The sequence below is a fragment of the Notechis scutatus genome, chromosome 6 (assembly GCF_049901735.1).
Source record: "Notechis scutatus isolate UNSWTSFEM ecotype Mainland chromosome 6, rNotScu1.2, whole genome shotgun sequence".
Taxonomy (NCBI): domain Eukaryota; kingdom Metazoa; phylum Chordata; class Lepidosauria; order Squamata; family Elapidae; genus Notechis; species Notechis scutatus.
The window spans coordinates 58,631,044-58,645,817 of NC_142014.1; the positions used below are offsets into that span (position 1 = coordinate 58,631,044).

Here is a 14,774-nt window from a genome sequence, read left to right on the forward strand (position 1 = left end):
TTTGTATCATGTTTTTATTAATTTAGTTATTTTACAAATAACCCAAGACAGCAAACATATCCAACACACCTTCCTCCTATTACCCCCACATCTTTGTGAGGTGAATTGACTGAGGGAGTGACTGGCCTTGAAATGGAATGTTTTCTTATGGTATCCATTTAAAATGACCCATTGGTAGAATTTCATTTGTTAATTCCAACCTGTGGCTTCTAAATATAGCAGCATTACTATAAAAAGGGGTATGGTTTGTGTTTCCTTATGCAGGTTGTTGGATTACAATTTCCTTTAGCCATAGCTAATCATATTATGAGCATTATCGTCAATATCTGGATGGTTACATGGATAGTGCTGGACAAATAATTGGATGTAAACATCTGTTCTAAATGCCTACCAGTGCTAGAAAGCGATTGCTTCAGCAATGGTCTGAAGCATCTTTCCTTGTCATAAATGCTGTTGGTACAGTATTGTAAAGCTTTCACAGACTATTTGGTGATCTTACTTCTATTATTGTGAGTGCTGCCATATGATTTCTGAGGCTGTAATTCAGATCCAATAATAGGATAAATTATTCAGGAAATACTGAGCTTTGTCCATTTATTTGCAGTTTTAGATAGGTAGTATAATCAATAAAAAAAATTAAGTCGTACTGAGGCAGATTTTATTTCTTCTGTAGATTTGCTATGCAATAAACCTGGGGAAGGAAATCATTGAAGCTCGAAAGGTAGTATTTTTAACTTCATATTCCTTATCCTCTGAATTAAATCTTGCCTTTTGATTCTCTGGGTATTGTTATGACTAACAGAATTCAAGCAAATCATCTTTACTTTGAATGTAAGAGGATGTGATCTGGATCTAATTCTATATAGTAAATTGCATAATTCAATACTAAGGGTGGTTATCTAGTAACTAAGTGATTTAAGTGTTTTGTATAGTGCCAGCAGTGTGCATGTGATGTGCTTAGGGAGTACTTCAGCCAATAACTAGGTGTAGGTAAATAACATCTAATTTGCTCACAGATACAGAGCAGGTAAGTATCTACTTTTGCTGAACTTATGCATGTTAAGTTTTATTTAACATTAGGCTCAAGCCAGATGATAAATTAGGAAAAAATGAGCTTGATAATGAAGGATTATAAAAGTCAATACAAGGTTGAAGAAATAAGCTTTGAAAAGTTCTTGCTTCCCTTCACATATCACCCTCCATTGTCTTGCTATTACAGCAGTCTTCAGCATGATTTTTAGGACTGAGTTTGTTTCTTCAAAGAGTCAATTTGGTGTTGTGGTTAAAGCATCAGGCTAGAAACTGGGAGACAGGAGTTTGAGTCCTACTTTAGGCACAAAGCCAATTGGGTGACCTTGGGTGGTCACTTTCTCTCAACCCTAAGAAGCTGCAATGGCAAATCATTCTGAAATCATGCCAAGAAAACCAAATTGACTAGTCAAGGCAGTTGCCATGAGTTAAAAACTGACTCAAAAGTGGAGGGAAAAGTTTCCTGGGCCCATGTAGACCCCTTTAGAAATTATACATTAAACATGACTGGAATCTAGTTGTTCATTTGGAGTTTATAATTTTACACACTCACCAGAGCATAAACCGAGTATTGCAGGGTATGCTATTATAATTTTGTCTTCTGACAAGCAGGTGTTTATATCACTAACTTTAGAAGCCATTTTGTGGGAATACCCAAAATCTTAAAACTCCACAGGTAAAAAATTAGGCCACCTTTATTTCATTTCCATTTCTCTAGTCTAATTCGAGAAATATACTCAGGAATTTTTGCACTCACATGAACTGACATTCTGAGAAGTTAAGAACTCTTGTTTCTCTATCGTCTAATCCAGGGATGTCAAACTTGTGATGACACATTGTCCCATGACGTATCACAACTTTTCCCTTTGCTAAACTGAGAGTGGGTGTGGCCAGTGGGCCATGAGTTTGACACCCCTGGTCTAATAGAATCGTTTTTATCATTAAAAGTACAAAAGCATTCCAGTATGAGGAAAATGATTCCAGATATTATTTCAGTTGGGAGTTAAAAATGTCAATTGAATAACTGCCTTCGGAAAAGTAAAAATATGAAGTCAGTTTACAATGTTTGTATGATGATTAACAATTTTTTCTCTAGCCATGTGAATTTTTAAAAATATACAGTACCTTATAAAAGTTCTCATAACTTTTGTGAAAAAGTCACTGCAGGCAAATAGGGAGGGCTTTTAGGGGCTGATTTGGTTTGGGAACACAACAGAAAGGAAACTGGTCCTCTTGATATATAGGCTGCTTTTTGAAAAGCTGTTCATGAAATTACATTTTATTTGCCTTGAATAATTTTCATTTGTCATTTTAATTATAGGATCCAAAAGCTCTAGCTCAATTAATATCATCTATGCCTCTTACTAACGATGGAAAATTCAAGTTACTGAATGAGCGATCAGAAGAAGACAATGCTGTACATGGAGAAGGACAGGAGTCAGAAGCATAACATCATTTCTCTCAGTGGAGATGATGGTGCCCATAAGAGAGTATGCCTTGTGCTCTCAGCTGTGGTCCAACATGGGTGGGCTAGAGGAAACACCAAGAGATGAGAACTTGATCCAAATATTTGGTATAGAAACTGACAGACTTTTTAAAATTCTTCCTCAATACCAAGCCATCATGAATACTGATGGGAGGACCACAAAGTCATCACTAACACCAGCAAAGTTTTAATTCTTCATAAACATGCATTCACAAAATTTATAAATAAATACACACCTGTTTCACATAATTCTACTGGCTATAGTAGAGAGGACGAAATTGCACAAGCCACAAAGTTTCTGAAAGTCTGAAGTAAAATACAGAGGCACTTCACAAAAAAACTAATATTTTGCATCTTAAGCAAAATAGGTAGAAGAATTGAAATGTTTGGAATATAATTTAGATAGCAGAATTGAAGTGTTTGGATTATAATCTCAGTGATAAATACTTTATTTGCTCCTATTTGCATACCTTTTAAAAAGTAATGGGAAAGCTATTTTAAACTAGGCTATTTAGAAAGCCATTCAATAACAGTTTCTACTAATATTTATTTTTATACTTTTATCTGAGTTAAGCTTTCAAAATTAAGTGCCTAGTGTGTGATAATATAAAACAAATAACTCAAGCAAGTAGAAAATAGAAGGACCAGAAAGCAAGTTAAAGCTATTATGAAACAAGTCATTTACCAGGGCTGAAGAAAAGATGAGCCAGTGATTGTCACTGCTATTCAAATAAGCCTGTTGGCTAACATTTTTGCACTGTTCTGTATGACGAGATAACTGCTTTCCTACTTTCATGTGAAAGTTTACAAATTTGATAGAAGAGGGACTCCATTCCTCAGACAAAAACAATTACTTCAAAGCTAGATATAAGCAATACCAGAAGCATTTTCACACTGTCCTGGGAAAAGCAGATCAAGCTAGCCATAACAGTGCTTATACTATCTTTTTTATTTGACATTCTTCCTCATGGGGCCAGCATAAATTTGGATATATCTGTTTTGACAGCTTTAGATTTACTCTTTTAAATTATAAACACATTGTAAATAAATTACAATGATAGCCAGATCTCATGAAGAATTTTAGCTGTCTTTATTTATATGATGTTTTAATGTTAAAAACAAGGTCCACATCTTGCACTACAACAGTTTCAGCAATAATGGCTAAAGTAAGAGCTTGAAAAATAGGTGAGAATTTATGCAAGTTATAGTACAGGACATTTTATGATTTAGTAACGTCTTTTTAAACCAGATTTTAGTAAGATTTTAGTAAGATTTTTAAACCAGAAGGCTAGAAAAATACCAGTAAATTTTCTGAAAGAGTATTGTACTGAAGTTTTCTGTATTAATGATATTCAAATTGTTCTGCTTAGTACAACAGATATAAGTAGATAAAAATATTTAAGTGCAATAAGCTTATAATAGCTGAAACTGCTCCCAGGTTAACATTAGCGTCCAATCTAGTTGATATAAACTATATGTAGTGAAATGGATCATAATTTGACTACTCTAGAGCAGGCCTGTCAAACTGGCGGCTCGCAGGTCAGATATGACCCATCAAGGCCATGCCCACCCCAGTTCTGCAAAACAAAAAACATTGTGATACACCACGATATGTGCGAGGTTGGCACCCTTGTTCTAGAGGTTGAAGCAGAAGGTATTGTAGAGATTTCACACAAAGGTATCTTAACGGTGATCCATCCATAAATGAACTATTAGAACTGACTGACAATTATTATATTTAAGCCAGTATACTTTACTGTTTTGGTTATCCATTAGAAAGAACGTGGGGCACATTTCTAAAGGAAATTTATTTCAATAACTACAGAACAAATTATATTTCAGTTAGCCCTATGAAGTTGATTAAATCAATCCTAGCGCTCTGGCTTAGCTGTAGATTGAAGTATCTATGGCAAACCTGGTTCTCATTAAAGATACAGCATTCAAGGAAGTCAAAACATCCCAGGCTTGTGACCATTATATACAAATCCATTTTTTTTCCAAAGTTGCATTTATTAACATTATGTACAGAATATCTAACAGAATAAAGAATTGAGGTAACAGGTTTTTTGTTTTGTTCCACTTCGTTTTTGTAAATGAATTAGAATAAGACATGTTATAATTTTGTCCCTTTCATTCCTGAGAATTTGAACATAGGTGGAATAGATCAGAGTAACAGATCAATGACAACAGGACCTCCCTTTCAGTAACTTTGGCAGAAGCTCAAACATACAAATGTACAAAATATTAATGGCTTTGCTGAGTCAATCCCTATCACGCCTGGCAGGCCTTGTGATTTTATTCTGGAAGACCATGTAATAGCCAAGAGGACCTTACTGGAAGTGACCTAGGTATTTGTGTTCAATTACGTATTTCATAAAAAATAAAGATTCCTTACAAATAAAGATTAAGAATTTGAAAGATAAAAATCTCTGGCATGCTTTTGTAAATAAAATACATGGAGAAGATGCCATAGCTACTGTCTCCATGTTGGAAGACAGATTATTCAAAAGATAAGATGGGAAAAGGCAAACAATAATTCCATGTCTTACTGAACTCACCACTGATACTATACAGCAGGGGTTCCCAAACTTGGCAACTTTAAGACTTGTGGACTTCAACTCCCACAATTTTCCAGCCAGCTATTCAGTTTGGAGTTTGGAGACCTCTGCTATACAGTTATGTAAAATTATTCCCAATTCCCCTGTTTAGTCTTCCACACATGTAACAGCTGTGAAAGGTTTGTAGCTACTGAAAGACCAAGCAGTATAATAACACTTTCTGTGGCAGAAGGGCACAATATTAGGTGCCCAAGAACAGACTTGCATTCAAGGCCCAAATTATTTTTGCATTACTTGGTTGTACAGTTTCAATGTTTGTAAGGGTAGCAACCATCACTATATTCACAAAGTTCTATGTTTACATATTCACAACAACATTGCATATACATGCTTTTAGAATCTAGACAATTTCATGATGTTATTTTCAGTATCTCACAAATATGTTAGTTTAGTTAACGCTGTACAGTTTAGCCGTGTATCTAAAAATAGGAGTCTCTCAAATTAAATGACAAAAAGATATGAAAATGAGTATATTTATTATAGCACATAGCTACCTTAAGCTTAGTATGCTTATACAGTGTCTGGGACAATACAAGTTGTCCATTTAAGTCAGCAGTCTAATTGGTAAAGTCTGAATTAGACAGGTTTTTTTCCAAGGGGAATTATATGCACTAGGAAAACAAGCAGTAACAACCATATTAAGGATGTGATTTGATGCATTTAGTATTATTGAATCCATTAGCTATAAGAATATTTTAAAACTTTCTAATAACAAATTTCCCCCCTTATCAATCACATCTTAGATCAAGATAGCATACTTCTCTGGAACTCCAAATACAGTGCTGAGTATTACAATAAATTATGTGATATTTCACAGCACGTCGGCATCACTATCAGACCGATGAGGTGGATGTTCTGTGCCAATCTGGTCCCATCAATTTCAACAAATCACAGTTGCTCTAGAGTTCTACAGAACATAAAGCAACACATGAATCAAGCTATGCACTCTGACAAAAGTTCCCCTTTTCAACTCACAGAAACGTTCCCCTCCCCAAATTATCGATTCCCCAGCAGATTTTAGGGAACAAGGGAGAAAAGGAATCTATTAGACAAGCACAACTGAAAAACTATTTTTAAAGATTAACACCCTCTTTTTAAAAATTTTAATTTGTTAGTTTGTACCTATTATTCATATTTACTTTCTTTGCAAAGTCAAATGGTAATCAGAACAATGATCTTTAAAAAAAAACATTTTGGGAGGGAAAAATCAATGAAATTGCACTTTGTAATTAGGGCTCTGTACACTTTGAAAATTATTCAGAAGAAACAATTCAGACCTCATGTGAAGACAGCACTTCTCAAATACCTATTAAACAACTGGACATTGTTTTCTTTTGAAGAGGTTTCGCTTCTCACCCAAGAAGCTTCTTCAGCTCTGACAGCATAGTCGGGAATGGAAGGATGACTCTGAGGACACAGATAAACCTCCAAGTGCTTCAATGACCCTCTAAAAGGATACAAATTACAAGCTGTCTGCAAGGAATATAAATCCTTCCATTCCCCACTATCCAGTCAGAGCTGAAGAAACTTCTTGGATGAGAAGCAAAACATAATTCAAAAAGAAAAAAAACAAAGTCCAGTTGCCTCCTGTTCAGACAACCATGACCTGGATGACTGAGAATATCTACAGATTTCCATCTGTGTGAAAGGAAAAGATTTGCCACAAACAACTCTTTTAAAGTAGCATACTTTCCTTTCTTTTGAGGAAACCTGCAAAAAAAAAAAAAAAAAAATCAGCTTTAAAGAGATGCTGGCTAATGCAAATCCTAAATTGCTTCTTCCAAATCATTTTTCAAAATGTGTACAGCTCTCTTTTATGCTATTTCACTGAGGTAGTACCATTTGCTTTTTGCAATTTTGCTGGACAAGAACTCACCCTGAACCAGAATCTATAAGTAATCATTATTTTCTCACCCATTACTTTTGGATGGGTAAGCCCATCCAAATTCAGTGCAATTATTGTTCACCCTTCATAAAATAAGTAATCAGAAATCACAGTTATATCACGGTACTCGATTTCAATATACTGCAGTTAAGGGTATATGCAATTTAAACAAATATTTAACATTCTAGGTTTGGCAGAAATATATAGAACAAGTGCAAGTAATTTCAGGAGTCCATCTTTGGGGAGGAACATAAATTATATTTCTGAATGGTACAAAACTTAAAGTCTTATTTTAATATAGCTTCTAAATTGTAAATACTACAATCGCATCCATAAATTAACCATACCAGAACTCTCATTTTACAAGAGGATCTGCAGAAGAAGAATTTGAAAGGTCATTGCTTGTTTTTGCAGATTCTTCTGTAATACAAAAGGAGCCAATTTCAACAATTTTATATTCTCAGTATTGAGTAAGAAAAATGGAAGATTTATATATATATATTTTAAAAATCATGCAATTAATTCTAATCTAATAATTTCCAATGGACAACTGTTTGTGAAGGGCTTTTATATGGGGCAGAATCAAAAGGAATTTGTCCCTAAATATCAGTAGAAATAAAAGAGTGAAATGCCAAGAAACATAAATATGGGTACCATTTATCTAAACAGCAACAAACATATTAGCTAATATGTGCAAGTTACCTCAAAATGCAAAATATGCCACACTCAAAAACTATTGTGGGCCTAGACTATGCCACAATCTGAAATTCCTATATTTCATTTTCTGTTAAGCCTACAAGTTTGCGATTCTCTCTTCTAAACACAGATTATACTTTCCAAAAGGACGACATTCTATTTATCTAATGAAGTGGACTGTGCCCCATAAGAACTAAGGCTACTTATTGTTAAGAACTAAGGCTACTTATTATATGCATCATTTTTAAACTATTACAGATCTTTGTTTTATTTATCACGACAGGTAGCCCTCAATTTACAATCATTCATTCAGAGTTACAACAGCACTGAAAAAGTGACTTATGACTGTCTTTACACAACTGTTGCAGCTTCCCCATAGTCACATGATCCAAATTTGGATATTTGGCACCTGATTCATATTTATGATGGTTGCAGCATCCCAGGGTCACGTGATCACTCTTTGGGACCTTCTGTCAAGTCAACGGGGAAATCTAATTCACTTAATACGTTACTAATTTAGCAACTGCTATGATTCATAACAACTGGCAAGAAAGAAAGATCATAAAATGGGGCAAAACTCACTTAACTGTCTCGCTCAGCAACAGAAATTTTGGGCTAAATTGTGGTTGAAAGGGCTACCTATATTGGCCTACTATTTCATTATGTTTTCTGGCATCATTGTTCAAGCTGCTCAGTGAAAAATCACAATATGAATGTACTATTATTACATATTGTGAATTATTCCACTAGTCTGAATTTCCTACTCATGCTCTAAATGAGTGATAATAAAATTCAGGCTTATAGAAATGGAATACTATTTTTTTTACTACTAATATTCCTCCATGGATTTGTAGTTTGGTGCACAAAGGAGCAGAAAATAATTTGCATTTGGTGCCAGAACTCCCCAGAGTGCAGAATATTTCCTACTAACCTTCACTGTCTTTTTTATCTTGGTTTTCTTCTGCTGCAGTTTTATCTGCTCTAAAAAATATCCTTGCGCTGCTTAGTGAGAAATAAAGCAGTTCAAATTCCTATGAGAAATGAAAAAAGATCTGCATGTTTTAACATGCCACATAATCACAAAATCTCCAACTTATTTTAAGGTGCAGGAATATATGAAACTCCCATAAATATTGTGCACAATTTATACCTGAATTATCAATAGCATCTTTTACACATTATCAACATAATGTACTGAAGAATATCATTTAAAGCATACAATTAAATGTATTTTCTTCATTTTACTGTTAATGCCTTATTTATAATGTATTTATTTCTAATTACCTGTGCTCTTTTGGACATTTTCTTGTCCAAGATCAATTATTTATAATCCATTAATAAAATTTGTTCCAGGTGTCATTATCTCAAAGGGAGAAATCATTCAGCAACATTTTTAGTTGGCCCTTCTGAATAGTTAAAGACAATTGTTTCAGCCTACATTATTGGCATTATTTTGGATGATTTGTATTATCTGGATGATTCATGGACATTCGTGCCATAAGCCTTGAATTAATTTAAGACTTCAACCCATTAAAAAAAGAATCTGACTCAAATTATTTCCTTAAGACAGTTGATTATCCTGAAGCTTCCAGGGAGGAAGAACTGTAGATGGCTCTCTGCAAAAGACCAAGGAACTGGTGAGTAGACCAGACCCTTGGAACCTCTCCAGATAAAGACAGGATGAGAGACTGCCCACATATGCCCCAGATACATGGAGAGATATGGAAGGAGACCTTAGGACAGTTCCCCTACTGGTTCGGTGATTGCACGTGTGCATGTGCACCTAACGTACGCACACAGCTTTCCCCACACCAGCTGAGGCGATTCTGCGCTTTTCTTTCTTCTTTTAGCTGATTGTGAGGCTTTTTTTCCTCCTCTCAGCTGATTGTAGGAGCCTTTTTTTTTTTTTAAACTACTGGTTGGGCCAAACCAGGCCTAACCGGTAGCATACCACCATTGGACAGAAGGGTTTTTTGTGTGTGTGGATTTGAACGCCAGGAAACAATTGTATTAGTTATATTGCTCACAATTGCAGTGGAGACTTTGTGTGAGTTTCTAATAACTTTTGGTATTGATTAAACCAAGGTTGGGCACTTAATTTTTCCAAGAAGTCACATAAGAAACTGGGAATATTGTGAAGGGCCACCCCAACCCCCGCTATCCTCCCACTTCCAATGCCTCACCCGCTGCCACCACAGGCCAGACTTGAAGCACCCATGGGCCGGGCCGTGAAATGCCTAGGTCTAGATTAAACATTAGTGATTCACCAAAACTGCCTTCTAGAAAAAACCTGAGGGCAGTTTTTGAGTAATTTAAAATATTATTGCATTATTAGCACTAAATTAATGAAGCTTTTAAGAGATCCTATCTTTAAGTATGCATATACCAATTTGATGTTTCAAAATCATCTGAGACTGTAATTTAATGATTTTAAATACCTGCAAACAAACTTCCAGTCGCTTATGAGTAAGATTCATGGTCTGTAGCAACTTCTCATCTTGACTAGCTGACTGGACACTCTGCTGCTTTGCTAATGCTCTGATTTCCTTCACATATTTCTCCCGTACTGACTGGAACCAGTGGAGGGAATCAAATTCTTGGTACTGGTCCAAGAGTTTCAAAATGTAAGCCACACCTGAAATATATGGATATTTCCCCACCACCCCGAATTAAAAAATAATAATGTGTTTTACGTGTTTGTTTTAAATTACCCTATTTTTATTATTCTCAATTTATTTTTATCTTGATCAATGACCAGCTTAACATGAAGTTATAACTGCAAATATAAAATATCAAACAAATATTGTAATAAAGATTATTAGGATAAAATTACAGAATGTGTTTATCTTGAAATACCTATAAAATTATATTTATAAAATACGGATTGTAATTAGAGTATTTAATTTACAATTTACATATTATAAAATGCAGATTACAATTAAATAAGGGTATTTAATTAATTTACACACAAAACCAGGCAAGCATATACACATCCCAAAAATCTTTATTCCTTAACAAAGCCACAAAGAAGACAACAGGATAGAAAAGGAGTTGGAAAGTATGGATGGCTCTATTAAAAGAAGGGAAGGAAGTAACATGATCCAGCCCAGGCAAAGTGGGGGGAAAAACCTGGAGGGATGAAAAGCTTTCTGCCTCTTTGATTTTAACAAATATAAGATGATTTTCCCTTTCCCAATTCAGTTGCTTATTTGACGAAAAAAATCATCTTCTTACTGAATAAATAAAACAATTCTACTCCTATATATTTTCAAATGGTTAGAATATCCATACATAGATACAGATAGTCCTTGACTTACAACAATTTGCTTAGTGACTGTTCAACGTTACAATGGCACTGAAAAAAGTGACTTATGACTGTTTCTCAGAGTTACCGCCTTTGCATCTTCCCCATGATCATGTGATCAAAATTCAGATGCTTGGCCGCTGACTCATATTTATGACCGTTGTACTGTCCCACAGTCACGTGGGTCACCTTTTGCGACCTTCTGACAAGCAAAGTCAATGGGGAAGCCAGATTCACTTAACATCTGGGTTACCAGCTAATCAACTGCAGTGATTCACGTAACAACTGTGTCAAGAAAGGTTGTAATGTAGGGCAAAACTCATTTAATAAATGTGTCACTTAACAACAGAAATTTTGGGCTCAATTGTGGTTCTAAGTCGAGGACCTCTATTGCTCTTGCACTTACCCATAGCAAAGCCATCATCAGTAAAAGCTGCGCCGATTTTGTTCTTTTTGTTCAGTTTCTCTTTGCAACTGATTGAGTGCTCTATAAAATTGAGTGCCTAAAAAGAAGAGACTAGGGATTGCATGAGGTTGCCCAAATAATTACCCCAATTTAGTAATTCCAAAATAATAACATCAAACCAGAAGCTCAAAGAATGCTGTCCAGGTTATACCACTTGTGCATATTATTTCTGATGGCATCTCAGAGATATTCTTCAGGGCACTTTTAGCTCTGGAACATGACTTAATTGAAGCAGAAATGTAATTTTAAATGTTACAAATGTTTTGTAAGGTTATTATCTTAATATTAAAAAGTCAGGCCAGTGGAAAGTGCAATTAGCTATTTGGCCTCAAATAATTATCCCAAACCCTGAGCAGTTGTGGTGGCCTAGAACTGGAGTTCTTGTCTCATAATCAGGAGGCTGCAAGTTCAATCCTAGGTAGTGACATATATTTCTCTCTCTGGTAACAAGTAATCTGCTGCGAACTCCACATAGGCATCAGGAAGGGAATCCAGCCAGTAAATGCTCAGCTCCAATCTCTCTCTCTCTCTCCTCTATCTATCTATCTATCTATCTATCTATCTATCTATCTATCTATCTATCTATCTATCTATCTATCTCTATCTCCATATCCATATCTCAAACTTAGTCTATAAAGCACAGGCTCTTTCATTGGACAATTCCAATTAGATGTCTTCTATGTTGGTTAATTTGATTATCTGTAAATGGATGCTTCTCCCCACCCCTCAAATACTAGCTGTTTCAATATAGGATCATTTTACATTTGTGATCACTTTCCTATCTTGAAGTTGATTGTGCATGCTTTCATTATGACTGTGTATTGCTATCTTTGTGAACCACCAAGAGCCCTTCAAGATCGCTATGGGATATAAATGGATTAAATAAATAAATAATTAAATATCAATTTTGTTATCCAAGAAGTCGAATAATGCAAATACTAACCAGTGGGGGAACAATGATATGAAAATTGCGTAGATGCATGTTCTTTGGACTGCGGAATTCGGGAGCAAAGACATCCACAAGCATTTTGAAGTACTCTGTACCTTCTGCAGAGCTGCAGGTGAGATCGCTAAGTACAGAATCCAGCTGCCTGCAAAGTAGAGATACAGCAACAGTCTGGAGGAAAAATGTCTTGGTCTTATACTGTTTGGGGATGGCCTGTTCTTTTCATAATAATTACATACAGAAATTAAATCTGCTTCTTTCATGATGATCTTTAGCACCATTTTAAAGAAGTGTTCAAATCACTCCTTTGCTACCTTAAAGCAGCTTGCCTCCTTTTGAGACCACAGAAAACATTTAACATATTCCTTTTTTTTAAAAAAAAAAGCCCAGCATGGCGAGCTGGGGAATTCTGGGTGTTGAAGTCCACAGGTCTTAAAGTTGTCACGGTTGGACACTTCTAACTTAGAAGGATAACTGGAAGCTAAACATTATTCCATACTTTGGGGAGCCATCTTGCCAATTTTGTAAAACTTATCATACCAAATACAGCCGTTGGAAATGAATTAAAATCAAAATTCCATAACCGTGGGAACTATTTTCCAAGCTGTGTTTACAAGGTTGCCAAATAAATAACATGCACTAAGTACACATACTAAAAACAAGTTGATATCCTCAACTTGCTAAAGGAAGAAACTATTATGCATTCTTTTATCACTAAGCAATTTAAAGACAATTACTGTATTTTTTAAAAAAAAATACACACTTCTAATTATATAATATATAAATATCGGCTTGACAACAGAGTACTTGGGACATACTTTAATAATCTCTGATAACATCCATGTAAGGTGAAACTGTAAGCCATCTACTTTAATGTAGGCAGTGGAGAATTTTCTTATTTTTTCATGTAGAGTTTTAAACAGTAAGTTTAACAACATTTGGAGATGTTTAAAAGAATGGAATGGAAGGACTGGGAATAAAATCTCCCACAGAACTTTGTCAAAGGATCTACCAATTGTATGGTAGTGAAAGTAAAATGATTGAGGTATTGTATGCACTATTTTGAGCTTCTGGAGGAAAAATAGACTATAAAACTAATGAAAGAATAAAAAAATTATCAATAATTTGTATCCTTAACTGTCTCAACCTCAGTAAACTTTGGCTGGAATTTTGCTAGTGAGAAAATAAATGACTAATCCTGAATGGAGTTCAACATTTTATTTTATTGAAAGCTCTTTGAAAAAGAGCAGTGCAAGTAATAGTGAAATATTTTTATATTTGCATTACACTTACCTAGCTGCTTGTTGTGTTTCTTCTGACAGACCTTCTTCTTTCACAAGTTCTTCAAAGTTGACTATATCTTCAAGGTCAGGAACAAACCTACAAGTTTTGTCAGGTTTTCATACAATTAGACATTTTAACATATAGGTGTATGTATATAAATTAATGTAACTTTTCTATTTTACATGCTGTATTTCTATTTCCACCTTATCACAAGCTAGTTCATATTTTATTAGCAAATAACATTTCTTTGTTCTCAAAAAAGTACTTTTGTAACTTATTCTACATTAACAAGAAGGCATACTTCTAGCCACATTTTCCAAGTTTGCTGGTATCAAGTCACAAAAGTGTTAGGACATCTGACAGCAAAATTTCTATATTTATCATCATTAAATGCTCATTTGCATCTTGTGTTCTTTGATTATTTACACTTCTATACTGACAGCCAAACTTGCTATCATGTTACTATAATTTTTATATTTTTTACAAGTATTGAACTGTCAAATTCTTGAAAATTTAATATGAGTATGCAATATATTTACTAAACAGATGTAATATATATTTAAACACAAGAAACACATCCAAAGGATTACTGCAATATATGTTAACTACAAAGAGAAAAATTAAAGCAGGAAGATCTGCAAAAGATGTACAACAACATGGACAGACAAACTAAAAAGTATTGGTGCATACCTAATTGCACTGCTACAGCAGTGAAGTCCACCAGATCTTATCATTCGTACATAGCCCATAGCATTACCTTTAAACAAAGATAGTAATATTTGAATTTATATTACAGAAACAAATATAACTAATTGAAATACTAGCAAGATGGATTTTATCATTTGTTAAATAAACATGCTGGGCATATTTAGTAGAATTTATTCTTTTCAGCACAATTAAATAGCATTATTTTCTAATTCAGCTGTGAGAATTGGACTGTAAGGAAGGCTGAATGCCAAAGACTTGATGCTTTCAAACTGAATCAATTGGAGAAAATTCTTGAGAGTCCCTTGGACTGCAAAGAGATCAGATCAATCAATCCTAAAGGAAATCAACCCTG

At 34.6% G+C, this 14,774-nt stretch overlaps 2 protein-coding genes across 6 annotated transcripts in view; one reads left to right on the forward strand and one right to left on the reverse strand.

The window, feature by feature from the left end:
- Positions 1 to 4,575, forward strand: part of APPL2 (adaptor protein, phosphotyrosine interacting with PH domain and leucine zipper 2) — a 30,834-nt gene extending 26,259 nt beyond the window's left edge. For both annotated transcript variants that reach the window (XM_026694992.2, XM_087968417.1), the window contains exons 20-21: positions 674 to 721; positions 2,351 to 4,575. In XM_026694992.2, coding sequence (XP_026550777.1) covers positions 674 to 721; positions 2,351 to 2,479 — 177 coding nt within the window. In that variant the 3' untranslated portion in view covers positions 2,480 to 4,575. The remainder of the gene's footprint in view (positions 1 to 673; positions 722 to 2,350) is intronic.
- A 1,017-nt stretch (positions 4,576 to 5,592) lies between these two features.
- Positions 5,593 to 14,774, reverse strand: part of WASHC4 (WASH complex subunit 4) — a 38,196-nt gene continuing 29,014 nt past the window's right edge. For all 4 annotated transcript variants that reach the window (XM_087968416.1, XM_026694988.2, XM_087968415.1 and 1 more), the window contains 8 exons: positions 14,405 to 14,471; positions 13,724 to 13,810; positions 12,428 to 12,575; positions 11,425 to 11,521; positions 10,153 to 10,349; positions 8,646 to 8,745; positions 7,366 to 7,438; positions 5,593 to 6,040 (listed from right to left, as the gene is read on the reverse strand). In XM_087968416.1, coding sequence (XP_087824542.1) covers positions 7,374 to 7,438; positions 8,646 to 8,745; positions 10,153 to 10,349; positions 11,425 to 11,521; positions 12,428 to 12,575; positions 13,724 to 13,810; positions 14,405 to 14,471 — 761 coding nt within the window. In that variant the 3' untranslated portion in view covers positions 5,593 to 6,040; positions 7,366 to 7,373. The remainder of the gene's footprint in view (positions 6,041 to 7,365; positions 7,439 to 8,645; positions 8,746 to 10,152; positions 10,350 to 11,424; positions 11,522 to 12,427; positions 12,576 to 13,723; positions 13,811 to 14,404; positions 14,472 to 14,774) is intronic.